This window comes from Nomascus leucogenys, unplaced genomic scaffold (genome assembly GCF_006542625.1).
Source record: "Nomascus leucogenys isolate Asia unplaced genomic scaffold, Asia_NLE_v1 Super-Scaffold_241, whole genome shotgun sequence".
Taxonomy (NCBI): domain Eukaryota; kingdom Metazoa; phylum Chordata; class Mammalia; order Primates; family Hylobatidae; genus Nomascus; species Nomascus leucogenys.
In genome coordinates this window covers 1,613,328-1,640,092 of record NW_022095767.1, presented here as the reverse complement: position 1 = coordinate 1,640,092, position 26,765 = coordinate 1,613,328, and the positions used below count along the sequence as shown (strand labels likewise).

Here is a 26,765-nt window from a genome sequence, read left to right as displayed (position 1 = left end):
CGCGAGAGGTGAGTAAAAGCCCTGGCATGTGCAAAGCACTGAATCAAAGTGAGCTTTTGTTATGATTATTCGCTGTCAAGTGGTCTGGGCTCCCTTCCCCCTAATGGTGGATCGAGAAACTGCTCCTGAAACTAGTAGTAGGGACATTCCGCAGGTGCAGCGAGTGCGACAGGCTGGGGCCCCGCCTCCAGCGCTCGACCACTGGGATCCTCAACCCCGCGCCCAGGTCACTGAGCCACCCCCTCCCCACGCCGCTCAGCGTCTGATTGCGGCCACGGCCCCTTTAAGATCTCCTGGCAGGCGGTGGGACTGCGGGCAGGAGGCAGCCGGGGGTCGGCGGGGAGGCCCCGCCTAGGTGGGAGAAGAGGCGGGGCGGGCGGGCTCAGCCCAGGAGGCGCTGACCAATAGGTAACCGACTTTGCAGCCGCGCCGCGCGTTGATTTTCTGTTTCCTAGGCAGAGTGGGACCGAGAAAGGAGGCGCGCGGGCGGGAGAAAGGGACGGTGGGAGAGCATCGCGCCTGGATCTTCTGTTTCTGCGGCCGAGCGGGGAAGGTGTCAGGCGCGGGCGGGCAGAGAGCGAGCGAGATGGTGCAGGGTTCTTGCGTGCGTCTGGGAAAAGCGAGAACTTGAGTTCCTGAAGATTAGTGGGTGTGGCGGGGAGGTCAAGTGGAAGGGGATTATGAAACCCAATCCCCGAAAGCGCTCTACCTTGCCCCCTTGGGCAAAGGGGGAAAGGGTAAACTGAGGCACGCAGAGGCGGAACTCTGAAACCAGACCTGAGACCACTGAGCTCCCTAGCCCGTCTTCCCAGAAGGAACTCCGGTGTTCCTCGGCTGTGCAATACCAGACCATCCCAGACATTTCCCTCCCCACGCCCCCAGCTCCGCCCTCGGTCCCCTCCCCCCAATGCGGGTAGGGGGAGGAGACGCAAGTTCTGGCGCGGGCGGCGACGGCTAGCAGTCACCACCTCCCGCAAGTGCCAGAGCCGAGCGGGCTGCGCGGAGGCTGCGGAGCCGGCGGCCGCGGGAGCTGACCCTGCGGGGTCCCGGGGGGGGAGGGGGAGCCGCGAAGCCCCCACTGAGGCCGCCGCTGCCGGGCCTCCCCTCCCCCCCGGGCGGGCGCCATGCGGGGGAGCCCGGGCGACGCGGAGCGGCGGCAGCGCTGGGGTCGCCTGTTCGAGGAGCTGGACAGTAACAAGGATGGCCGCGTGGACGTGCACGAGTTGCGCCAGGGGCTGGCCAGGCTGGGCGGGGGCAACCCAGACCCCGGCGCCCAACAGGTACCCCCACCCCCGGGGACCTCCTCCCCTCCTGGCCCCGCCCGCTCCCGGTTACCCAAGCCCCTGAATTGGGCGGCCGGAGCCACCAGGGACTACCTGTGGCTGGACTCCAGGACCTGTGTCTCTGTGTCCTTCCCCCTACCCACTCGTGTTTGGCCTAACGGGATCGCCGAGGCCCCAAGCCTGCAGTTCCGCAGCCAACACCCGATCCCCCTGCCGGGGGGCAGGGGGCGTCTGCCTGGGAGGAGATGGGGGCGCTTTCCTGCCCACTGCCCGGGACACACCCTCATCCGGACTGCACAGCCCATGACGTGCCCTGCTCCCACCTCCAGGAGACACACCCTCCATCCTCTGGGCACCTACTGCCCTGGCCTGCAGCTGCCCCCATCCCTGTGTTTACATTCCCTGGCCTGCCCTTTCATGGGCCGTTCACGGGCCTGGCTCACTGTCCCAGGCTGCCCCAGCCAGGGACCCAATCCTGTCTGCGGTCACCCGCAGCTGGGAATGCACCTATAACAAGACTTGCCCCCCGCCACCCCCACTTCCACTTTGCAGGCCCTTCCCACACCTGTAGCCCCAGATCGCCCTAAGACAACCACAGCATCCCTGACAGCAGTCCAACCTCCCACTTCCCAAATGGGAAAAACCAAGGCCTCTGCCACTCCGCTTGGTTCTCTCCTGCCCCACATCGCCCAGGGCTTCCTCCAAAGGGAACCCCTGGGTCCCCCATGTGGACAGGGTTTTTTAAGAGGCAGCTGTGTTCCACAGGAATGAGATACCTAAAAAATAATAATAATAAAAACAAGATACAGCTGGAAGGACAGGCTTTAGAGATGGGAACTCAAGGTTACCATTTCCTGGTTCTGTGACCTTGAACTGGTGACTTGACCTTGCAGAGCCTCAGTCTCCTCTCCAGGAAAACTAGACCACTCACACCCAGCACACAGACCTGTGGTGGCTGTAGGGATGTGGCTGAGAAGTTAGCTGACTGAGGGAGAAGTGGGGTGATGTCTTCTATCCCCTTCCTCAAGGCGCTGGGGGCTCTGGGTTCCTAAGGCATAAGGTGACATGCGTTCCCTCCAGATGAGGAGCAGGTTCCTGGAGCCACCTCTGTCCCCTTTCCCTCTGCCAGGGTATCTCCTCTGAGGGTGACGCTGACCCAGATGGCGGGCTTGACCTGGAGGAATTTTCCCGCTATCTGCAGGAGCGGGAGCAGCGTCTGCTGCTCATGTTTCACAGTCTTGACCGGAACCAGGATGGTAAGGTCGGGCGACCTGCCTGCAGGTCTAGGGCTGTGGGGGCCCTAGAGACATCAATGGGGTTAGAACTGGCAGCGATAGGAGGAGAGGGGGAGGGCCGCTTCTCCCCGATGACTCATAGGCTATTTCAGGAGCGCTCCTCACCCCCTAGCTAGGTGGTTCGAGGCCCAGCCAGCCTATCCCACCTCCTTTCCCTTCTGGGGCAGAACCCCGATAATTACCCTTAGATTTTTCTAGGGGGCAAAGATACCCCATGCTGTTCCTGGGTCCCCTGTGGGACAGAGATCCTCTCATAGCAGCATCTGGGTTGTGGATATTGCCTCTCAATCCCCCATGGCATAGAGACCCCTACAATTACCCCTGGATTCCTTCATTCATTTACAGAACAGAGAAGCCCCCCCAGTGTTTCCCAGTTCCACCTCTCTGACCCCAGTGAGTCAGGGGTCCCCCCACAGCCCTGCTGCAAACCTCGTCCTAGGTTTCTGGAGCCCCTGATCTTGCTAGACCACCTCCATTCCAAGCTGTGCTGATCCTTGGTCCTGGGGTTCCCCAGATGTCTTCACACGCACATCCTTCCCCACCTCTGGCCCCCTCCCCAGGTCACATCGATGTCTCTGAGATCCAACAGAGTTTCCGAGCTCTGGGCATTTCCATCTCGCTGGAGCAGGCTGAGAAAATTCTGCACAGGTAAGTCACTGGGGGTCTGGAATCCAAAGTAACTTGGGACACAGTGACCCTTTGGCCATCTCTGTCTTCTGGGCTCCAGACCCAGTCCCAAGGAGGATACAGCTGAGAGGTTGGGGCTTTGAAGTCAGACAGATCTGGCCAGGCACGGTGGCTCACATCTGGAATCCCAGCACTTTGGGAGGCTGAGGCAGGTGGATCACCTGAGGTCAGGAGTTGGAGACCAGCCTGGCCAACATGGTAAAACCCCATCTCTACTAAAAATGCAAACATTGGCCAGGCGTGGTGGCGCATGCCTGTAATTCCAGCTACTTGGGAGGCTGAGGCACAGGAATCCCTTAAACCCAAGAGGCGGAGGTTGCAGTAAGCCAAGATCATGCCAGGGCACTCTAACCAGGGTGACGGAGTGAGACTCCGTATGGAAAAAAAAAGAAAGAAAGAAAGAAAAATTCAAATTGAAGCCAGACAGATCTGGGACCAGTTGCCTCTCTCAGCCCTAGTTTCCCCCTCTAGAAAATGAGGGTAATACAGCCAGGCATGGTGGCTCACGCCTGCAATCCTGGCACTTTGGAAGGCCGAGGCAGGTGGATCACGAGGTCAAGAGATCAAGACCATCCTGGCCAATATGGTGAAACCCTGTCTCTACTAAAAATACAAAAATTAGCTGGGCATGGTGGTGTGCACCTGTAGTCCCAGCTACATGGGAGGCTGAGGCAGGAGAATCTCTTGAACCCAGGAGGCGGAGGTTGCAGTGAGCTGAGATCGCACCATTGCTCTCCAGCCTGGGTGACAGAGCAAGACTCTGTCTCAAAAAAAAAAAAAAAAAAGAAAAAAGAAAATGATGGTAATACGGCTACGTCTCCAGTAGGGTTGATATGAGGACTTGAACCCCCCAAACTGCAAAACCTAGCAGAACTTCACCCCAGCCTAGCCCACCCCCAGGACTGAGCCTGTCCTCCCCCACCGCCACTCTTCCCCCCAGCATGGACCGAGATGGCACAATGACCATTGACTGGCAAGAATGGCGCGACCACTTCCTGTTGCATTCGCTGGAAAATGTGGAGGACGTGCTATATTTCTGGAAGCATTCCACGGTGAGGTGGGGGTGGCTTTCCCTGGCTGAAGGCTGTGCCCTCTTCCCCAGGGGGGCCTTGCTCCGATCTCCCCAGGGCTTGGATGGGCTGGGCCAAGACTTTCCAGAAGGAGAAGGCACTGGCAGCAGCTGAGGGATGAGGGTCTGTTCCTCTCTTCCTCCACTTGGGGTTCAAGGGTCCCCTTTGGGACATCTCTGCTGTCTGATTGAAGTGCAGCCCTTGAGACTTACATCAGGGCCTCTGGGGACAGCGTGTGGGGGTTGCGGGTGCAGGGAAGAAAGAGCTCACCAGATGGGGTACAAGGCCTCCCACCTTCCACCCACACAGCTCCCTTCTGCTGGGTTCTCTGCCTGGATAAAAGATTCTACTGCTGAACAGAATCGTTCAAAAACCACAATCTTGGCCAGGCGCAGTGGCTCACGCCTATAATCCCAGCACTTTGGGAGGCCGAGGCGGGCGGATCACGAGGTCAGGAGATCGCGACCATCCTGGCTAACATGGTGAAACCCCATCTCTACAAAAATATAAAAAAAAATTAGCCGGGCATAGTGGCAGGCACCTGTAGTCCCAGCTACTAGGGAGGCTGAGGCAGGAGAATGGCGTGAACCCGGGAGGTGGGAGCTTGCAGTGAGCTGAAATCGTGCCACTGTACTCCAGCCTAGACGACAGAGCCAGACTCCGTCTCAAAAAAAAAAACAAACGAAAAAAAGCAGTCTTCAGAAGATCCAATGGGAGCCACTAGAAAGCGTAGTGGGGGTTTGCTCTAGATCCCTAGTTCCTGAGTGAAATATCTATGAGCAATGTGTCTGGTAGGATCTGATGGCATCTGGAGGGGGATCCATCTGTGGATCTGGTGAGAACCTCTTTGGAGATCCAGAGACTCCCACCCCAGAGGATTCGTGGGGACCTTGGTTAGAAATTCTAGACAGGAAATGATTCCTGCACGGGGACTCCATATGGAGGAGATCCCTGTGAGATTTCGTGGGTCCCTGAGAAGGATCTGCTGGGGTCCTTATAGGGGAGGTGCCTGGTAAGATCTTGCATGGCCCTGAAGGGATCTTCTGGAATCATTATATGGAAAACCCTTGAGTGGGATCCTTCAGTAGAATATCATTTGCCCTAGAGGGATCTTTTTTTGCTGCTAGAGACAAGGTCTTACTCTGTTGCCCAGGCTGAAATGCAGTGGTGTGATCATAGCTCATTGTAGCCTCAAACTCCTGGGCTCAAGCAATCCTCCCGCCTTGGCCTCCTGAGTAGCTGGGACTACAGGCACATGCCCAGCCAATTTTTATAGAGAGGGGATCTTGCTATGTTGCCCAGGCTGGTCTTGAACTCCTAGCCCCAAGGGATTCTCCCACCTGGGCCTCCCAAAGTGCTGGGACTACAGATGTGAGGCATCACATCCAGCCTGGAGGGATCTTTATGTGGCAGATACTTGAATAGGATCCTTTAATGGGATTTGGCAGATCTTTTGGTGGGATTTAGTAGTAGGATATGGGGATCTTCTAAGGAGGCTGCTAGGTTAGATGCTGTGGTGACACCTGGTAGGACCCAACAGGACTCTTCTGGGGTCTCCAAACAAGAGTCATTGGCAGACTCTAGGATATACTAGGATTCATAGAGGAGACTCCCCTATTTAGCACTGAGTCACATCTCCCTGTCCCCACCATGGCATGACACCCCCAACACCTGTATCTTCAGGTCCTGGACATTGGCGAGTGCCTGACAGTGCCAGACGAGTTCTCAAAGCAAGAGAAGCTGACGGGCATGTGGTGGAAGCAGCTGGTGGCCGGCGCAGTGGCAGGTGCCGTGTCACGGACAGGCACGGCCCCTCTGGACCGCCTCAAGGTCTTCATGCAGGTGAGGGGCCCTGGAGAGACCTGCCCCCTCCCCCAGGCCTGACACCTGGGAGGGGACCTCCAAGCTGTTATCTCCCCATTCAGGTCCATGCCTCAAAGACCAACCGGCTGAACATCCTGGGAGGGCTTCGAAGCATGGTCCTTGAGGGAGGCGTCCGCTCCCTGTGGCGTGGCAATGGTATTAATGTACTCAAGATTGCCCCCGAGTCAGCTATCAAGTTCATGGCCTATGAACAGGTGAGGGCAGGTACAGGGAGGAATGTGCTTGCCATAGGGAAGACTGGGCTGTACATAAAGATTTACAGGATTGGCTTGGGGGTGGGTGGTGAACACAGGTCCCCAGGATCAGGCATCTGCTCCTCTGCATGAATGCCTGCAGCAGGCCAGTTCTTTGGAAGCCAGGAGAATAGTGGAGTGCAAAGAAGGTTCAACCCCCATGGTCCTCCCCATCCCTGTGTCTCCCTGCTTCAGATCAAGAGGGCCATCCTGGGGCAGCAGGAGACACTGCATGTGCAGGAACGCTTCGTGGCTGGCTCCCTGGCTGGTGCCACAGCTCAAACCATCATTTACCCTATGGAGGTGAGAAGGAGGGACCCCAGCGGAGGCCCCATGGCAGGGTGGGGGGCCTGCTGTACCCATCTCACTCCGCATTTCACAATATCCATTGGGATTTTACCTTTGTCTCTCTCTGATTTGGAGTATAGCTCATCAGAGTAATGCAATTTCATGTGTAGCCTGTCTGGGTATTACAACTGAGATGTAATTTCTGGGGAAGGTAGTGTTGGTTATCCTTGTTTGGATGGTAGTCACAGGAGCCAGCTGTTTATAAATATGCATCTTCTAAGGATAGGGTGCACGTTCCCAGGGACATCGTGTCTAGGTGTCACCAACTGTTTATGAATATGCCTCTTCTAAGGATAGACTGTCCTAGCTACATGTTTTCAGATAAATTATTTCAGGTTTCAGGTTATGAAGTGTATTGTTTGGATTCTGAAAGTGACAGAAAACTTAAATCATGTCAGCTGGGTGCGATGTCTAGCACCTGTAATCCCAGTACTTTGGGGGGCCGAGGCAGGTGGATTATCTGAGGTCAGGAGTTCGAGATCAACCTGACCAACATGGTGAAATACCATCTCTACTAAAAATACAAAAATTAGCTGGGGATGGTGGTGGGCACCTGTAATCCCAGACACTCAGGAAGCCGAGGCAGGAGAATGGCTTGAACCTGGGAGGCGGTGGTTGCAGTGAGCCAAGATCGTGTCACTGCACTTAGTCTGGGCAACAGAGCAAGACTCCAGCTCAAAAAAAAAAAAAAAAAAAAAAAAAAAACTTCAATCACATCAACAAAGTCCACAGATGAGCATTTCAGGCTGGGATGGTAGCTTCAGAGTGTCAGTGATGCAAGTTCTTTCTGTCTATCTTGTTGTTACACAACCTCATGGACCAATGTGGCTGCTTGTGCTCCGTTCATCACATTCCACACTCCAGCCAAGAAGGAAGAAGCGATAAAAGAGGAAACACCTCCCCACCTCTAAGGATGCTTTCTGAACCTTATGTGTACCTCTTTCTCTTCCTTCTATTTCTTTGGCTAGGACGTAGTGACATAGCCACATACCCAGGGCATCTGGGAAATGTCATCTCTCTAGTGGCTGTGTGCTTGCTGAAAGTTACAGTTTCTGATATGAAAGCAGAAGGGAACAAGATACTGGAGGTCTGGGCATGATGGCTCATGCCTGTAACCCCAGTCCTTTGGGAGGTGGAGGCAGGAGGATCGCTTGAGCCCAGGAGTTCGAGACCAGCACGGGCAATGTAGCGAGTCCCCATCTCTACAAAAATGACCAAAAAATAAAAGAAAGACATCAGGAGACAGTTACTGGTGGTGCCACATGCATGCACTTTGGTAGGTGTAACTATTTCTAGGTACAGAGTTTTGGGGATAGCAGAAGATTCTGGAGTAGGTGGTTTTTAAAATTCAGTTGTTCTCAGGGCATCTGTTTTCAGGAGTAGCTATTTCTAGGTGTCTTCATTCCTGGATGTAGCAATTTGGTGGGGCAGCTTTTCCAGGGATAACCAGGTTCTCCCCAGGTGCTGAAGACGCGGCTGACCTTGCGCCGGACGGGCCAGTATAAGGGGCTGCTGGACTGCGCCAGGCGGATCCTGGAGAGGGAGGGGCCCCGTGCCTTCTACCGCGGCTACCTGCCCAACGTGCTGGGCATCATCCCCTATGCGGGCATCGACCTGGCCGTCTATGAGGTCTGTGGGCTGCCCGCCCCTCTTTCCCTGCTCCCCTCTGGGATTTGCCCACAGGACACCCCTTCCCCTGGGGCTGGCTCAGTTGACCTGCTATAGCTAGAAAAAGGCAGTTATGAGGTGAGGAGCACCTTGGCCCTGGGAATCCTGGGGAACCCTTCCAGGTATTGGACTCTCCCACTTCTCCACTTACTTTTGATTAGCAGTTCAGCCTTCCCGGGTCACCTGAAAGTCAGGGACCACTCTAGCTGACAGAACCATAAGATCAGGCAAAGATTACAAAAATTAGCCGGGCATGGTGATGTGTGCTTGTAATCCCAGCTACTCCAAAAGGCCGAGGCATGAGAATTGCTTGAGCCTGGGAGGCGGAGGTTTCAGTGAGCCAACATCCCGCTACTGCACTCCAGCCTGGGCGACAGAGCGAGACTCCTTCTCAAAAAAAAAAAAAAAAAAAAAAAATGCAGACAAAGATGAGTCTCAAAGACACCCAACTTCCCCGAAGCACGTATCGGACCCAGCCTCTGTCTCTAAGCCAATGTCATCTTCAGGGCCTGCCCATTTGAGCATCTGCTGTTACCATGAGAACCACACCTAATCACCAGCATCTTGAGACCTTTATCAACACAGGCAGGTGCAGGCAGTTCTTGCTGTTTCTCTTCCAGGGGCCTCATCTGTTGCTTTTACCTTCTGCTAGTGGGATCGCCAGGTCTCCCCAATTAGCATGGTCCTGGATGTCCCCAAGCGTTCCCCCCAAAATCTTTGTATGCAAGACAGGGCCTGCTTCATGGGCATGTGACCTGTGAAGTCACAAAGGGCCCCATGCTCGGAAGGGCCCTGTGCTTGGTGTAATGCTCTGCTGCTGCTGTCTTGAAATTATTTTTATTTGTTTATTTTTTGAGACGGAGTCTCGCTCTTGTCGCCCAGGCTGGAGTGCAATGGCGCGATCTCGGCTCACTGCAACCTACATCTCCTGGGTTCAAGCAATTCTCCTGCCTCAGTCTCCCGAGTAGCTGGGATTACAGGCATGCATCACCATGCCCAGCTAATTTTTATATTTTTAGTAGAGACAGGGTTTCACCATATTGGCCAGGCTGGTCTCAAACTCCTGACCTTAAGTGATCCACCCGCCTCGGCCTCCCAAAGTGCTGGGATTACAGGTGTGAACCACCGTGCCAGGCCTGAAATTCTTAATTTTTTTTTTTTTTTTCCCGAGACAGAGTCTCACTCTGTCACCCAGGCTGGAGTGCAGTGGCGCGAGCTCAGCCCACTGCAGCCTCTACCTCCCAGGTTCAAGGAATTCTCCTGCCTCAGCCTCCCAAATAGCTGGGATTACAGGCGCCTGCCACCACACCTGGCTAATTTTTGTATGTTTAGTAGACAGGGTTTCACCATGTTGCCCAGGCTGGTCTCAAACTCCTGACCTTAGGCGATCCCCCCACCTCAGCCTCCCAAAGTGCTGGGATGACAGGTGTGAGCCACCGCGTCTGGCCAATAATTTTCGAACAAGGGACCCCCACCCTTTTACATTGTGCACTGGATCCTGCAAATTATGTAGCTGATTCTGATCTAATAGACCCTGTTCCTGCCATCTTTACCTGCCCTCCCCAGCACCTGGCATCTAGACAACCAAATCAGACAAGACCGTTGCTCACTCATTCATTTGTTCCTTCATTTTGTTGTTCACTCATTCGCTTAGTGACTATTTACTGAGCATCTACTCTATGCTAGGCACTGTGTGGATTGTGGCAGTTGTGGTATTGAATGAGACCAGCATGGTCCCTGCTACCCTGGAATGCCCATTCCCATAAACAAGGCAGGCAATCAACCAGCAAATAAGATAGTTTCAGCTCCTAGAAAAGCTCTCAGAAGATCACAAGATAGGATTTGTCATCTTCAGTAACAGTGGGCGGGAGGGGGGTTGAGGAACGCCTCCAAGAAGGTGACATTGAAGCCATGGGTTGGGGCGTATTATCACAAGGGAGCCTGCACAAATCTAGTACCCAGGTCCGGAAGCAGGAACAAATACGGCCTTTTGGAGGAGTGGAAGTCTTAGGTGTCTGGGGGGAACTGATCAGGGCAGGGGACAGGGTCTTCTAAGTGCAATAGGAAGCCATTAAGAGGTATGAGTAGAGGCCGGTCACGGTGGCTCACGCCTATAATCCCAGCACGTTGGGAAGCTGAGGCCGGTGGATCACCTGAGGTCAGGAGTTCAAGACCAGCCTGGCCAACATGGTGAAACCCCAGCTCTGCTAAAAATACAAAAATTAGCCGAGCATGGTGGCGGGCACCTATAATCGCAGCTACTCAGGAGGCTGAGGCAGGAAAATCGCTTGAACCCAGGGCGGGGCGTGGGGGTTGCAGTGAGCTGAGCTCTCGCCACTGCACAGGTGACAGAGCAAAACTCCATCTCAAAAAAAAAAAGAGTTGGCCGGGCACGGTGGCTCACGCCTGTAATCCCAGCACTTTGGAAGGCCGAGGCGGGTGGATCACGAGGTCAGGAGATCGAGACCATCCTGACTAACACGGTGAAACCCCGTCTCTACTAAAAATACAAAAAATTCTCCGGGCGTGGTGGCGGGCGCCTGTAGTCCCAGCTACTCGGGAGGCTGAGGCAGGAGAATGGCGTGAGCCCAGGAGGCGGAGCTTGCAGCGAGCGGAGATCGCAACACTGCACTCCAGCCTGGGTGACAGAGCAAGACACCGTCTCAAAAAAAAAAAAAGAGTTGTGAGTAGAAATAAGATGCAGCCAGGAGCAGTGACTTGTGCCTAATCCCAGCACTTTGGGAGGCCGAGGTGGGAGGATTGCTTGAGCCCAGGAGTTCGAGACCAGTCTCTACAAAACAATTTAAAAATTAGCCACATGGCCAGGCACGGTGGCTCACGCCTGTAATCCCAGCACTTTGGGAGGCTGAGGCGGGTGGATCACAAGGTCAGGAGATCAAGACCATCCTGGCCAACGTGGTGAAACCCCGTCTCTACTAAAAATACAAAAAATTAGCCAGGTGTGGTGGCAGGCACCTGTAATCCCAGCTGCTTGGAAGGCTGAGGCAGGAGAATGGCATGAACCTGGGAGGCGGAGCTTGCAGTGAGCCGAGATTGTGCCACTGCACTCCAGCCTGGGTGACACAGCAAGACTCCATCTCAAAAAAAAAAAAAAAATTAGCCAGGTGTGGTGGTGCACACCTGTAGTCCCAGCTACTCGGGAGGCTGAGATGGGAGAATTGCTTGAGCCCAGCAGGCAGAGGTTTCAGTGAGCTGTGATCATGCCAATGAACTCCAGCTTCAGCAATAGAGCAAGACCCTGTCTCCAAAAAAAAAAAAAAAAGAAAGAAAGAAGACACAATCTTATTATTTAATGCATTCTTCACCCAAAAAGGGACTTTAGAAGTCTAAGAGGTTTTAGAAACCTTGTACCCTCTTGGAGTTTCAAAATCTGTGTTTGTCCCTTAAAGGCTCCGAGAAGTCTGTCAGTAAAGTAATTTAACTTTTTTTGTTTTTAACCCAGTGCTGGCCACATTAATCTAGTCTTTAGAGCTTTTTTTTTCCTTTTTTTTGAGACAGAGTCTCACTCTGTCACCCAGGCTGGAGTGCAGTGGTGTGATCTCAGCTCACTCCAACCTCTGCCTCGCAGATTCAAGCAATTCTCCTGCCTCAGCCTCCCGAGTAGCTGGGATTACAGGTGTACGCCACCACGCCAGGCTAATTTTCGTATTTTTAGTAGAGACAGGGTTTCACCATGTTGGCCAGGCTGGTCTTGAACTCCTGACCTCAAGTGATCCGCCCACCTCGGCCTCCCAAAATACTGGAATTGCCAGGCGCAGTGGCTCACACCTGTAATCCCAGCACTTCGGGAGGCTGAGGGGGGTGGATCACAAGATCAAGAGATCAAGACCATCCTGGCCAACATGGTGAAACCCCATCTCTACTAAAAATACAAAAAATAGCTGGGCGTGATGGTGGGCACCTGTAATCCCAGCTACGCGGGAGGCTGAGGCAGGAGAAACGCTTGAACCCAGGAGGCGGAGTTTGCTGTGAGCCAAGATCGTGCCACTGCCCTCCAGCCTGGGCGAGAGAGCGAGATTTCATCTCAAAAAAAAAAAATGCTGGGATTACAGGCATGAGCCACCACACCCGGCCGTCTTTAGAACTTCTTTTCAACAGATTGATCTTAATAATAATCCATTAAACATCTATTTGGCAAGTGCTGTTCTAGACCCAAAAGAAGGCTTCTAAAATTGCAAAGGCAATAATGTTAAGTACTTGCCTATTTTACCCAGTCTGTGCCTGGGCTAGGCATTACTAATCCATCACAGCACTAAGTCCCACTCAACACAATTCCAGTTTCAGGCAGCAATTTCTGGTGGATTAGAATTGGCATAGGAAATGAAACCTATAAGCCTCTCCCAGCCACAAAGCAAAGAAGGTCTTGTTCTTACAGTCACCTTGGCAGAAGGCTTCAGAAGGGATTAGCCACCCTAAAGTCTTCAGGTGCACAGTTCTAGATTCACATGCAGCTATGAATGTTGGTTCTCACCTTTATTTTGTAGCTTTGGGCAAGTAACTTCCCCTGAGCCTCAGTTTCTTTTCTATAAAATAGAGATAATAGGGCCGGGCGTGGTGGCTCACTCCTGTAATCCCAGCACTTTGGGAGGGAGAGGCAGGCGGATCACTTGAGGTCAGGAGGTGGAGACCAGCCTGGCCAACATGGTTAAACCCTGTCTTTACTAAAAATACAAAAATCAGCCGGGCGTGGTGGTGTGTGCCTGCAATCCCAGCTACCTGAGAGGCTGAGACAGGAGAATTGCTTGAACCCGGGAGGTGGAGGTTGCAGTGAGCTGAGATTGTGCCGCTGCACTACAGCCTGGGCGACAGAACGAGACTCCGTCTCAAAAAAAAGCAAAAAATTAGCCAAGCCTGGTGGCACATACCTGTAATCCCAGCTACACGGGAGGCTGATGCAGGAGAATCACTTGAACCTGGGAGGTGGGGTTGCAGTAAGCCGAGATGGTGCCATTGCACTACAACCCAGGCGACAGAGTGAGACTGTCTCAAAAAATAATAATAAAATAAAAATAAAGATAATTAGCCGGGTGTGGTGGTGCACAGCTGTAATCCTGGCTACTCGGGAGGTTGAGGTAGGGAGGATCACCTGAGCCCAGGAGGCGGAGGGTGCAGTGAGCCAAGATTTCACCACTGCACTCCAGCCTGGGTGAGACAGCGAGACCCTGTCTCAATAATAATAATAATGATAGTTTTGGTCTTAGTTTGAGATCCTTCCAAAACAGACCCTGAAACTGAGACGTGAGGGCAAGTGATTTACTGGGGAGGTAATGAGACAGGGAGTCAATGCATACAGTATGAGTATGCTAGTTTCCTAAGACTGCTGTAACAAAGTATCACAAACTGGTTGGCTTAAAACAACAAAGTTATTGTCTCACAGTTCCGGAGGCCAGAAGTACAAAATCAAGGTGTCAGCAGAGTCATACTCCCTCTCAAACTTGTAGGACAGAATCCTTTCTTCCTTCCTTCTTTCAGTTTCTGCTTGTTCCCAGCAACCCTGGACATTCTTTGGCCTGTAGATACATTCACTCAGATCTCTGCCTCTGCTGTCACCTGGCTGTCTTTCTCTGTGTGTGTCTCTGTCTTTCTGCTCTACGGACACCAGTCATACTGAACTAAGGATCTACCCTGTTACCCTACTCATCTTAACTAATTAGATCTGCAAATACCCTATTTCCAAAGAATGTCACCTTCTAAGGTACTGGGGGTTAGGACATCAACATGTTCCCCCCCAAAGGAGGGACATGATACAACCTATAATAGTATGTTATCAAGCAAGTTACTATTCCTAGCAAATGGAGTTCTAGCCCTCTAGAGATCTGTGGGAGGCAGCATAGGACATGCTGCACCAGAGAGATGAGGGAGCTGGGGTATTGATACACCAGGTCAGTCTTTTGAAGGTTGCATCTGGAGATGCTAATTTCCCAGTGCTTCCTGCCCATTCCTAAGTGGTCAGAGCAGGCTGGCCTGGGTTCAGAGAAAGTCCACAAGCAAAGTCTTTGGGTAGATGTTGGCAGTAAGAAGTCAGCAGGTCTGAATTGGAGTGGGAAGGGATGAAGGTGGTGTACTCACAGCATCTGCCACAGGCAGTGTCGTTGGAGAGTGTTTTTTTGTTTGTCTGTTTGTTTTTGAGACAGTCTTGCTCTTATTGCCCAGGCTGGAGTGCAGTGATGTGATCTTGCCTCACTGCAACTTCCACCTCCCCAGTTCAGGCAATTCTCCTGCCTCAGCTTCCTGAGTAGCTGGGATTATAGGTGCCTGCTACCACACTGGCTAATTTTTATATTTTTAGTAGAGATGGAGTTTCGCCATAGTGGCCAGGCTGGTCTCGAACTCCTGATCTCAAGTGATCCACCCACCTCAGCCTCCCAAAGCACTGGGATTACAGGTGTGAGACACCAGGCCCGACCTTTTTTTTTTTTTTTTTTTTTTTTTGATACTGAGTCTCACTCTTGTCGCCCAGGCTGGAGTGTATCATGGCTCACTACAGCCTTGAATTCCTGGGTTCAAGCAATCCTCCCACTTCAGCCTCCTGAGTAGCTGCGACCACAGGTGTGCACCATCACATCCAGTTTTTTTGTTTGTTTGTTTGTTTTTGTAGAGACAGAGTCTTGCTATGTTTCCGAGGCTGGTCACAGGCTCCTGGGCTCAAACAATCCTCTTGCCTAGGCCTCCCAAAGTGCTGGGATTACAGGCGTGAGTCACCATGCCTGGCCTTTTGTTGCTGTTGTTGTTTTTAATTTATTCTTTACCCTTCTTGCAAGCGAACAAGTTATAAACTTAGTGTCTTAGAACAACACAAATGGGCCGGGCGCGGTGGCTCACGCTTGTAATCCCAGCACTTTGGGAGGCCGAGGCGGGCGGATCACGAGGTCAGGAGATGGAGACCACGGTGAAACCCCGTCTCTACTAAAAATACAAAAAATTAGCCGGGCATGGTGGCAGGCGCCTGTAGTCCCAGCTACTCGGAGAGGCTGAGGCAGGGGAATGGTGTGAACCCGGGAGGCGGAGCTTGCAGTGAGCCGAGATCGCGCCACTGCACTCCAGCCTGGGTGACAGAGCGAGACTACTTCTCAAAAAAAAAAAAAAAAGAACAACACAAATGTATATCCTTACAGTTCTGGAGGTCAGAAATCCAAAATGGGGGTCTTACTGGGCTTTATAAAATCGAGATGTTGGCAGGGCTGCATTCCTTCTGGAGGGTCCAGGAGAAAATCTGTTTCCTTGCCTTGAAAAAGCTTCTAGAGGCGACCTGCACTCTTTGGCTTGTGGTCCCTTCTTCCATCTTCAAAGCCAGCAGCATGGCATGGCATCTTCCAATCTGTCTCTTGCTTCTGCTTCTGTCTTTATACCTACTTTTCTAACTCTTAGAAGGGCCCTTGTGCCGGGCATGGTGACTCATGCCTGTAATCCCAGCACTTTGGGAGACCGAGGCAGGTGGATCACCTGAGGTCAGGAGTTTGAGACCACTCTGGCCAACATGGTGAAACCCCATCTCTACTAATAATACAAAAATTAGCCAGGCATGATGGCACATGCTTGTAATCCTAGCTACTTGGGAGGCTGAAGCAGGAGAATCGCTTGAAGCCGGGAGGCGGAGGTTGCAGTCAGCCGAGATTGCACCGTTGCACTCCTGCCTGGACAACAAGAATGAAACACCATCTCTGAAAAAAAAGAAGGGGCCTTGTGCCAGGCATGGTGGCTCATGCCTGTAATCCCAGCACTTTGGGAGGCCGAGGGGGGAGGATTGCTTGAGCCCAGGAGTTTGAGACCAGCCTGGGCAACATAGTGAGACTCCATCTCTGTAAAAAGAAAAATAATCAGGCCGGGTATGGTGGCTCATTCCTGTAATCCCAGCACTTTGGGAGCCCGAGCCAGGCGGATCACGAGGTCAGGAGATCGAGACCATCCTGGCCAACACGGTGAAACCCCGTCTCTACTAAAAATACAAAAAATTAGCCAGGTGTGGTGGCACACACCTGTAGTCCCAGCTACCCGGGAGGCTGAGGCAAGAGAATCGCTTGAACCCGGGAGGTAGAGATTGCAGTGAGCCGAGATCACACCACTGCACTCCAGCCTGGGCAACAGAGCAAGACTTCGTCTCAAAATAATAATAATAATAATTTTTTTTTTTTTTTTTGAGACGGAGTCTCACTCTGTCACCCAGGCTGGAGTGCAGTGGCACAATCTTGGCTCACTGCAAGCTCCGCCTCCTGGGTTCAGGCCATTCTTGTGCCTCAGCCTCCTGAGTAGCTGGGACTACAGGCGCCCGCCACCACGCCCGGCTAATTTTTTATATTTTTAGTAGAGATGGGGTTTCACCGTGTTGGCCAGGATGGTCTCGATCTCCTGACCTCGTGATCCGCCCACCTCTGCTTCCCAAAGTGCTGGGATTACAGGCGTGAGCCACCACGCCCGGCCAATAATAATAATTTTTTAAAAAAGAAGGACCCTTGTGATGACATTGGGCCACTCAGATAATCCAAAATAATCTCATCTCAAGATCCTTAACTGAATCCCATCTGCAAAGTCCTTTGTGTCATCTTGGGTAACATATGCAGAGGTTCCAGAGATTAGGGCATAGTCAGTACAGGGGACCCTTATTCCACCTACCAGAGAGGGTCCAGATGAAGACTGGGTGAGGGGACGCAGGGAAAGGGCTGGCCCGGCCCCTAGGAGGTACCAAGTGCTCAGCTAGTAGCAGCTGTCATGGGATACAGAACTGGCCAGCAGGCCTTTGAAGCCAGGGCCCTGGGGTCACCCACCCCAACCCTCCCTACTCCCTTCTCCACTCCAGACTCTGAAGAACTGGTGGCTTCAGCAGTACAGCCACGACTCGGCAGACCCAGGCATCCTCGTGCTCCTGGCCTGCGGTACCATATCCAGCACCTGCGGCCAGATAGCCAGTTACCCCCTGGCCCTGGTCCGGACCCGCATGCAGGCACAAGGTGAGGCCTGGGCGGGAGGATGGGGCAGGGGGAATCTCATCACTTGGGCCCCAGCTTCTCCCAGGTAGAGCCCTGGGCTGGGACCCTCCTGGATTTGGATGGGCTTCTCTGGGCCTCAGTTTCCCCATTTGTGACATTGAAATGGAAGTCCTTTACTTTCATGGAGCTGAGGATTAACTAGGATAACAGGTGCAGTGGGTACAGGAAGAGAGCCCTTGCAGACTTAGCTGGGATGTCATTGCTGGCAAATGTCTAGCATTTCCAGGCTGGTAACTTGAACTCTAATTTGTAAGCCTGGGTTATCATGAGCGGGAGGCTAGGAACAGCGGTAGGGAGCAATCAGGGCCAGAGCGGTTATTGTTTTTGTCTGTATTTTTCTTTTATGAATTATTTCCCCCCTGTCTCCTCTACCACTACCCTCCCATTCTCCCTGAATCTGTTTTGAGAATTTTCTTGAGAATTTTAGTGTTTATGTTTTGTGATTTTCACTGGAGATGTGTCAGTGCACAAGACGGACACGGTCCCCACCCTCATAGAGCTCACAGGCTGGAGAGGAAGGAAGATGCTAAATAAATCATTCTGGAATTAAGTATTGATTTAGGGTTGTATAAAGGGAGAAGGAGGCCAGGCACAGTGGCTCACATCTGTAATCCCGGCACTTTAGGAGGCCAAAGAGGAAGGATCGTTTGAGTCCAGGAGTTTGAGACCAGCCCGGGCAACATAGCAAGACCCCATCTTTTTTAAAAAAATGAAGAAATAAATTAGCCAGGCGTGGTGGCGGGTGCCTGTAGTCCCAACGACTTGGGAGGCTGAGGCCGGAGGATCACTTGAGGCTGCAATGAGCTATGATTATGCCACCACACTCCAGCCTGGGTGACAGAGTGAGACCCTGTCTCAAAAAAGTGGTTGGGGGCCAGGGGTAGTGGCTCACGCCTACCATCCCAGCACCTTGGGAGGCCTAGGTGGGTGGATCACCTGAGGTCAGGAGTTTGAGACCAGCCTGACCAACATGGCTAAACCCCGTCTCTACTAAAAATACAAAAATTAGCCGGGTGTGGTAGCAGGCGCCTGTAATCTTAGCTACTCGAGAGTCTGAGGCAGGAGAATCACTTGAACCCAGCAGGCATAGGTTGCAGTGAGCCAAGATCGTGCCATCGCACTCCAGCCTAGGCAACAGGAGTGAAAACTCTGTCTCAAAAAAAAAAAAAAGGGCTGGGCATGGTGGCACACGCCTGTAATCCCAGCACTTTGGGAGGCCGAGGCAGGCGGATCACCTGAGGTTGGGAGTTGGAGACCAGCCTGACCAACGTGGAGAAACCTCGTCTCTACTAAAAATACAAAAAAATTAGCCGGGCAAGGTGGCGCATGCCTGTAATCTCAGCTACTCGGGAGGCTGAGGCAGGAGAATCACTTGAACCCAGGAGGCAGAGGTTGCGGTGAGCCAAGATCGTGCCTTTGCACTCCAGCCTGGGCAACAAGAGCGAGACTCTGTCTCAAAAAAAAAAAAAAAAAAACTTTAAGACCAGCCTGACCAACATGGTGAAACCCTATCTCTACCAAATACAAAAAAATTAGCCAGGTGTGGTGGCTTATGCCTGTAATCCCAGCTACTTGGGAGGCTGAGGCAGGAGAATTGCTTGAACCCGGGAGGCGGAGGTTGCAGTGAGCCGAGATTGCACCATTGCACTCCAGCCTGGGCAACAAGAGCGAAACTCCGTCTAAAAAACAAAAAGTGAGTGGAGGGCAGGGAGGAGGCTGACTTAGACTGGAGCACCAAGGAGGAGTCCCCTGGGAGCTGGCTGTGGGATAGGGTTTGGGAATATGAGTAGGAGTCAGCTGGGAGAGGAGAGAGGGAACCTGGCTCCAGGAGGAGGGCATTTCTGTCCTTTCTCACCTTGCACACCCATACCTGCTCCATTTCTAATTGTCCCCAAACTTGGGGCGAAAAGGTGAGCAGCCAGTTCCAAGGTCAATACAAGTCTCGACTCTGAGTGGTAGGTCCCACTGTTAGTCTAACCTCCTTCATTCGTGCTGCAATGACACCACCTGGCCCAACCCTGGGGGGTAGGAGGGGGAAGTGAAAGGGGAATGTTGGCCTTACCTGGTGCCCCCCCCCCGCCCCCTCCCAGCCTCCATCGAGGGTGGCCCCCAGTTGTCCATGCTGGGTCTGCTACGTCACATCCTGTCCCAGGAGGGCATGCGGGGCCTCTACCGGGGGATCGCCCCCAACTTCATGAAGGTTATTCCAGCTGTGAGCATCTCCTATGTGGTCTACGAGAACATGAAGCAGGCCTTGGGGGTCACGTCCAGGTGAGGGACCCGGAGCCCGTCCCCCCGATCCCTCACCCCCCACACCTCAGCCACTGGAGACTGACGATCCAACCACAGGATCCCTACTCTTTGGCCACGAGATCCCAGTACCCAGATCTTGGATCCTAGACTCCTATGCCCCAACCACTGGGTCATGGATCCCCACCCTTCAGCCACTAGATCCCAGATCCTCCTGTAACCATAACTGTGGATCCCTTACTTCAGCAGCTCAAGTCTGCTACCCTAACCACAAGATCCAAGATTATCCACACCCCAGCCCTTAATCCCCATCGCCCAAATCACTGGATCCTGCAGCCCCACATCCCAAGGTGGATCCCACACTTCCCTGCGCCTCCTACTGGATCCTGGACCTCCACGTCTTAACCACTGGATCCCACACAAATCAGTGAATGGATCCCGACACCCCAACCACAGAAGCACGGATTCCCTGTACCTCAACACCCAGACCCTGCCTCCCTCAGGCACCAGATCCAGTGTCCTAGTGAAACACTGGATCTTAGATCCCCAAACCCAGATCCCCATGCCTCGAGCCCTGGATCTCCAAGCTCAGCTGCTGGATTCTGGATGTCAACAAACCTCACCACTGCATCCTGACAACCACAATGCCTGGATCCTGGGGCCCCCATCACTGGATCCCAGATCCCCTCACCCCATCCACTGGATTCCTGCACTGGTTTTTTGTTTTTTGTTTTAACTTCGACACTGGGTCTCAGATCCTTCTGCTCTGACTGCCAGATCCCTACATTTCAGGCACTACACCTTCCACCCCCAGGCACTGGATCCCAGATTCCTAAGCCCCCACCCACCAGATTCTGGCTCCTAAAACAAGTGCGGGGGCCCCAGTGGCACAGCAAGTGGATCCTGGCAAATGCAGCTGCTGGATTCCAGATTCTGGATCCCCAGTCCCTCTGCCCAGTCCCTCAATGTTGAAACCTCATCTCTTGAAGGCAGACCCTGATATTCCAAGGCACTGAATCCCAAGCCCTTAACCCCTGGTTTCTGATCTGAATCTTCCAGGCGCCGGGTCCCACATGTTCAGGCCCCAAGTCTAGATCCTGGCAGCCCAGTCACACAGTATCCCACACACACTGATGCCCAGAGCCGACTTCTCATGACATGAAATTGCATGGTCGAGAGAGCCTGTGGGGAAGGAAGCCCAGATCCTGGCTGCGACCTGCACGGATGCTGGATTCCCCCTCACCCCACCTCTGCATGGCCACCCCCTCCTGGAACCACTCCACTCCCTGCATCCACACACTTCACAGCATCTTCCATCCCCCTCCCACCTTCTAGGCAAAGAGTCCCCAGAGCTGTGTCCCTCCAAGGGGTCCGAGGAATCACTCACTCCTGGAGGCTGGCAAGGAGACAGTCTGAGGCCAGGGACCCATGAAGGGGTGTCCCCACCCCAGCACTACCAGCACCTCCCCAGGCTTCCAGAGTTGAAAACCAGGAGAAAATTGGCAAAGACCACCCTTCTGTAAACCCAAGCACCCGATGATGCAAAAAACAAAACAAAAAAACCGCCAAATCCCCAAATTCATTCCAGATCTATTTTTCTACCAGAGAGAGGATCAAAGTCCTCCTCCCCTACGCCCGTACATTCTGCACTTCATAGTTGGATTCTGAGCTTAGGATAATCCGGAGACCCCATGGAGGGACTTGGAAAGGGGAACTGGGATTTGGGGAGGGGCTGGAGGACTTCCGCACGCTTCCACCTCCTTCGACCTCCACCGCGCCGCAACTCCCTGCCTGTGTGTGTTATTTCAAAGGAAAAGAACAAAAGGAATAAATTTTTCTAAGCTCTTTTATTGTGGTTTTTACTGAAAAGGGGGTGGGTGGCGATGGGACCACCTTAGTCTACTCCTAGGGAAGGGACAAGGGGCTGCTTCCCAACACCCACAGTTCCAAGAGCCAGGAAATGATTCCCTCTTTGAGCCTCAGTTTACACATCTATAAAATGGGAGCAGGGGAGGGAGTCCATGTTTATAACCCCTTCTAAATTTTCTGAGTTTTATTATTTTTATTATTATTTTTTTCAGACGGAGTCTCACTCTGTTGCCCAGGCCAGAGTGCAGTGGCACGGTCTCAGCTCACTGCAACCTCTGCCTCCTGGGTTCAAGCAATTCTCCTACCTCAGCCTCCTGAGTAGCTGGGATTACAGGCGCCTGCCACCACGCCCGGCTAATTTTTTGTATTTTTAGGAGAGACAGAGTTTCACCATGTTGGCCAGGCTGGTCTCGAACTCCTGACCTCAAGTGATCCACCCGCCTCAGCCTCCCAAAATGCTCGGATTACAGGTGCGAGCCACCACACCCGGCCTCTGTATTTTTTTTTCAAATTAAAATTTCAATTTTTTTTTCAAATTATCCTTTTCCTAGGGCTGCCAGACCAAATTATCACAAACAGGATGGCTTGAAACAATGTGTGTGTGTGTTTGTGTGTGTGTGTGTGTGTGTGTGTGTGTGTGTGTGTGTGTGACAGAGAGAGAGAGAGACAGGATCTCAGTCTGCAGCCCAGGTTAGAGTGTAGTGGTACAATCGTAGCTGACTGCAGCCTCGAATTCCTGTGCTAAAGCGATCCTCCCACCAAAGCCTCCTGAGTATCTGGGACCACAGGGACCACAGGCACATGCACTGTTATGTCCAGCTAATTTTTTTTTTTTTGAGACAGGGTCTCGCTCTGTCGCCCAGGCTGGAGTGCAGTGGTGCGATCTCGGCTCACTGCAGCTTACACCTCCTGGGCTCAAGTGACCCTCCCACCTCAGCCTCCCAAGTAGCCAGGACTATAGGCAATCGCCACCATGCCCAACTAACTTTTTGTTTGTTTCTTTGCTTGTTTGTTTGTTTGTGATGCAGTCTCGCTCTGTCGCCCAGGCTGGAGTGCAGTGACACGATCTCGGCTGACTGCCACCTCTGCCTCCCAGGTTCAAGCAATTCTCCCACCTCAGCCTCCCAAGCAGCTAGAACCACAGGCATATGCCACCATGCCTGGCTAATTTTTTTTTTTTTTTTGAGATGGGAGTCTTGCTCTTGTTTCCCAGGCTGGAGTACAGTGGCTCGATTTCGGATCACTGCAACCTCTGCCTCCCAGGTTCAAGCAATTCTCCTGCCTCAGCCTCCAGAGTAGCTGGTATTACAGGCGTGCACCACCACACCCGGCTAATTTTTGTATTTTTAGTAGAGACCAGGTATTCCCATGTTGGCCAGGCTGGTCTCGAAGTCCTGACCTCAGGTGATCTGCCCACCTCAGCCTCCCAAAGTGCTGGGATTACAGGTGTGAGCCACAGTGCCTGGCCTAATTATTATTATTTCTTTTTTGTGGAAATAAGATGTCGTCATGTTGCCCAGGCTCATCTTGAACTCGTGGGGTCAAACAATTCGTCAGCCTTCAGCCTCCCAAAGTGCTAGGATTACAGGTGTGAGCCACCACACATGGTCCTTGGTGTTCCTTGGCTTATGATAGACCCATCACTCCATTGCCTGCCTATCTTCATACTGTATGCTCCCTTATGTGTGTCTGTGTCTCTCTGCCCAAATTTCCATCCTTTTTTGAGATGGAGTTTCGCTCTGTTTCCCCGGCTGTTATTAATAATAACGTGATCTCGGCTCACTGCAACCTCCGCTTCCTGGGTTGCAAGTGATCCTCCTGCCTCAGCCTCCAGAATAGCTGGGATTACAGGTGCACACCATCACACCTGGCTAATGTTTGTATTTTTAGTAGAGACGGGGTTTCAGTATGCTGGTCTTGAACTCCTGACCTCAAGTGATCCACCCACCTCGGCCTCCCAAAGTGCAAATTCCATGTTTTTTTTTTTCTGGAGTGCAGTGGCATGATCTCAGCTTACTGCAAGCTCCGCCTCCCGGGTTCACGCCATTCTCCTGCCTCAGCCTCCTGAGTAGCTGGGACTACAGGCACCCGCCACCACACCCAGCTAATTTTTTTTTGTATTTTTAGTAGAGATGGGGTTTCACTGTGTTAGCCAGGATGGTCTCGATCTCCTGACCTCATGATTCCACCCACCTCGGCCTCCCAAAGTGCTGGGATTATAGGCATGAGCCACTGTGCCCGGCCTTTTTTGTTTGTTTTTTGAGATGGAGTCTTGCTCTGTCACCCAGGCTGGAGTGCAGTGGTGCGATCTCAGCTCACTGCAAGCTCCGCCTCCTGGGTTCACGCCATTCTCCTACCTCAGCCTCCCGAGTAGCTGGGACTACAGGGATCCGCCACCATGCCTGGCTAATTTTTTGTATTTTTAGTAGAGACGGGGTTTCACCATGTTAGCCAGGATGGTCTTGAACTCCTGACCTTGTGATCCGCCCGCCTCGGCCTCCCAAAGTGCTGGGATTACAGGCGTGAGCCCCTGTGCCCGGCTGATTCCATATCTTGTAAGGACAGCAGTCATCGGATTAGGGCACCCCCCAATCCAGTGTAACTTCATTTTAACTTGATTATATCTACAAAGACCGTATTTCCAAATAAGGTCACGTTCTCAGGTTGCAAGCGTTAGGGCTTGAACACATCTTTTTGGGGGACACAGTTCAACCCGCAATGAGTAATTCAAATTCACTGTAGAAAAAATAGAAAATTCAGGGTAGGTGGGATAGCTCATGTCTGTAAACCCAGCACTTTGGGAGGTCAGGGTGGGAGGATCGCTTGAGGCCAGGAGTTTGAGACCAGCCTGGGCAACATAGTGAGACCCCATTTCTACAAGAAAATTTTCAATTAGCTGGGCATGATGGCATATACCTGTAGTTCCAGCTGCTCAGGAGGCTGAGATGGGAGGATGACTTGAGCTCAGGAGTTCAAGGTCACTTGACCCCAGGAGTTTGAGACCAGCCTGGGCAACATGGCGAAACCCTGTTTCTACTAAACATATAAAAATTAGCTGGGTGTGGTGGAGTACACCTGTAATCCCAGCTACTCGGGAGGCTGAGGCAGGAGAATCACTTGAACCCAGGAGGCAGAGGTTGCAGAGAGCCAAGATCCGTCTCAAATAAAAAAAAAAAAAAAAAAAAAAAAAAAAGAAAGAAAGAATTCACACTCTCTTCCTGCCAGCAGAAGTGTTAAAAAATGTTTTTAATAGAATTCACACTTTTGTGTAGCCCCTCTCATGTTGTACCAGAGTGGGTTTCTCTAAGAGAATACAATAGAAGTGATCTTACGTCACTTCCCAGATTCCGTTATAAAAGACACTGTAGGCCAGGCACAGTGGCTCACGCCTGTAATCCCAACACTTTGGGAGGCCGAGGCGGGCGGATCACTTGAGGTCAGGAGTTTGAGACCAGCCTGGCCAACATGGTGAAACCCCATCTCTACTAAAAATACAAAAATTATCTGGGCGTGGTGTTGCATGCCTGTGATCCCAGCTACTTGGGAGGCTGAGGCAGGACAATCACTTGAACCCAGGAGGCGGAGGTTGCAATGAGCCAAGATTGCTCCATTGCACTCCAGCCTGGGTAACAGAGCGAGATTCCATCTCAAAAAATAAAAAAATAAAAGGCTGGGTGCGGTGGCTCACGCCTATAATCCTAGCATTTTGGGAGGCCGAGGCGGGTGAATCACCTGAGGTCAGGAGTTTGAGACCAGCCTGGCCAACTTGGCAACCTCATCTCTACTAAAAGTACAAAAATTAGGCAGACGTGGTGGTGGGCACCTATAATCCCAGCTACTCAGGAGGCTGAGGCAGGCGAATTGCTTGAACCTGGGTGGCAGAGGTTGCAGTGAGTCAAGATTGCGCCACTGCACTCCAGCCTGGGCAACAAGAGCAAAGCTACATCTCAAAGAAAAAAGAAAAAAAAGACACTGTCGCTACCATCTTGATTATTGGTTATATGCTCTCTCTCTGTCTTTCCCTTTCTCATAACATTTGCTCTGAAGGAAGCCGGTGGCCATGCCGTGAGCAGCCTTATGGAGAGGACCATGTGGTGAGGAACTCAGCCAATAGCCATGTAACTGAGCTTGGAAGAGGATCTTGCTGTCCTGGCCAACATCTCACTGCAATTCCATCAGTTGAATTCCCTGGATAGTCCAAGCCTTGTGGATCCCTCCACCGGAACAACTGGATCCCAATACCTGAATCCTGAATCTTAGACTCTTATACTTCAAACATTGAATCACAGGAACACCCGGCTCAGCGGCTCCTGAGTTCCTAATGCTCAGAACATGGGTGAGATGATAAACGTTTGTTGTGTTAAGCTGCCAACCTTTGGCGGGGGGTAATTCATCACATGGCAACAGCTGGCTAATATATATACACCTACATGTATATGATTTTGTCAGGTTTTTTTTTTTGGTTTTGGTTTTGGTTTTGGTTTTTGAAACAGGGTCTCACTCTGTCCCCTCCCCAGGCAGGAGTGCAGGGGTACAATCATGGCTCACTGCAGCTTCAAACTCCCAGGCTCAGGTGATGCTCACATCTCAGCCTCTGGAGTAGCTGGGACCACAGGCACACACCACCGTGCCTGACTACTTTTTTTTTTTTTTTTTTAGAGACTGGGTCTTACTCTGTCACCCAGGCTGGAGTGCAGTGGTACAATCATAGCTCACTGCAGCCTCTAATTCCTGTGCTCAAGGGAGCCTCCCCCTTCAGCTTCCCAAGTAGCTGGGACTACAGGTGCACATGACCACACCTGGCTAATTTTTAAATTTTTCTGTAGAAAAATTTCTTGCTTTGCTGCCCAGGCTGGTCTTGAACTCCTGGACTCAAGTGATCCTCCTGCCTCAGCCTCCTGAGTAGCTGGGATTACAGGCATGCACCACCACACCCAGCTAATTTTTGTTATTTTTAGTAGACACGGAGTTTTATCATGTTGGCCAGGCCGGTCTCAAACTCCTGACCTCAGGCGATCCGCCCACCTTGGCCTCCCAAAGTGCTAGAATTACAGGTGTGAGCCACCACGCCCAGCCAAAAATAATTTTTAAAAATTAGCCGGGCGTGGTGTCCACACCTGTGTTCCTAGTCACTCAGGTGGCTGAGGTGGGAGAACCACCTGAACAGAGAGGT

At 52.3% G+C, this 26,765-nt stretch overlaps 1 protein-coding gene across 5 annotated transcripts; it reads left to right on the top strand.

Moving 5' to 3' along the window:
• Positions 1-535: 535 nt before the first annotated feature.
• On the top strand, positions 536-26,023 carry SLC25A23 (solute carrier family 25 member 23). 5 transcript variants are annotated; one of them, XM_030807877.1, is made up of 11 exons: positions 536-1,280; positions 2,413-2,539; positions 3,139-3,226; positions 4,206-4,317; positions 6,019-6,177; positions 6,261-6,413; positions 6,648-6,755; positions 8,262-8,429; positions 17,284-17,434; positions 19,564-19,744; positions 25,640-25,761. In XM_030807877.1, exons 1-11 carry the CDS (start codon positions 1,125-1,127, stop codon positions 25,659-25,661), a joined length of 1,425 nt encoding a protein of 474 aa, XP_030663737.1. In that variant the 5' UTR covers positions 536-1,124; the 3' UTR covers positions 25,662-25,761. The 5 variants fall into 5 exon arrangements, with proteins under 5 accessions (XP_030663737.1, XP_030663739.1, XP_030663740.1 ...); XM_030807879.1 differs by lacking the exon at positions 19,564-19,744 and having other exon boundaries at positions 25,640-26,023; XM_030807880.1 differs by lacking the exon at positions 8,262-8,429.
• Positions 26,024-26,765: the final 742 nt, after the last annotated feature.

Excerpts from the sequence above, each read along its gene's own strand:
- SLC25A23 (XM_030807877.1), top strand. The coding sequence starts at position 1,125 with ATGCGGGGGAGCCCGGGCGACGCGGAGCGGCGGCAGCGCTGGGGTCGC. Across the intron at positions 1,281-2,412 it reads CAGACCCCGGCGCCCAACAG|GGTATCTCCTCTGAGGGTGA; the intron begins GTACCCCCACCC and ends TCCCTCTGCCAG. Across the intron at positions 6,414-6,647 it reads AGTTCATGGCCTATGAACAG|ATCAAGAGGGCCATCCTGGG; the intron begins GTGAGGGCAGGT and ends TCCCTGCTTCAG.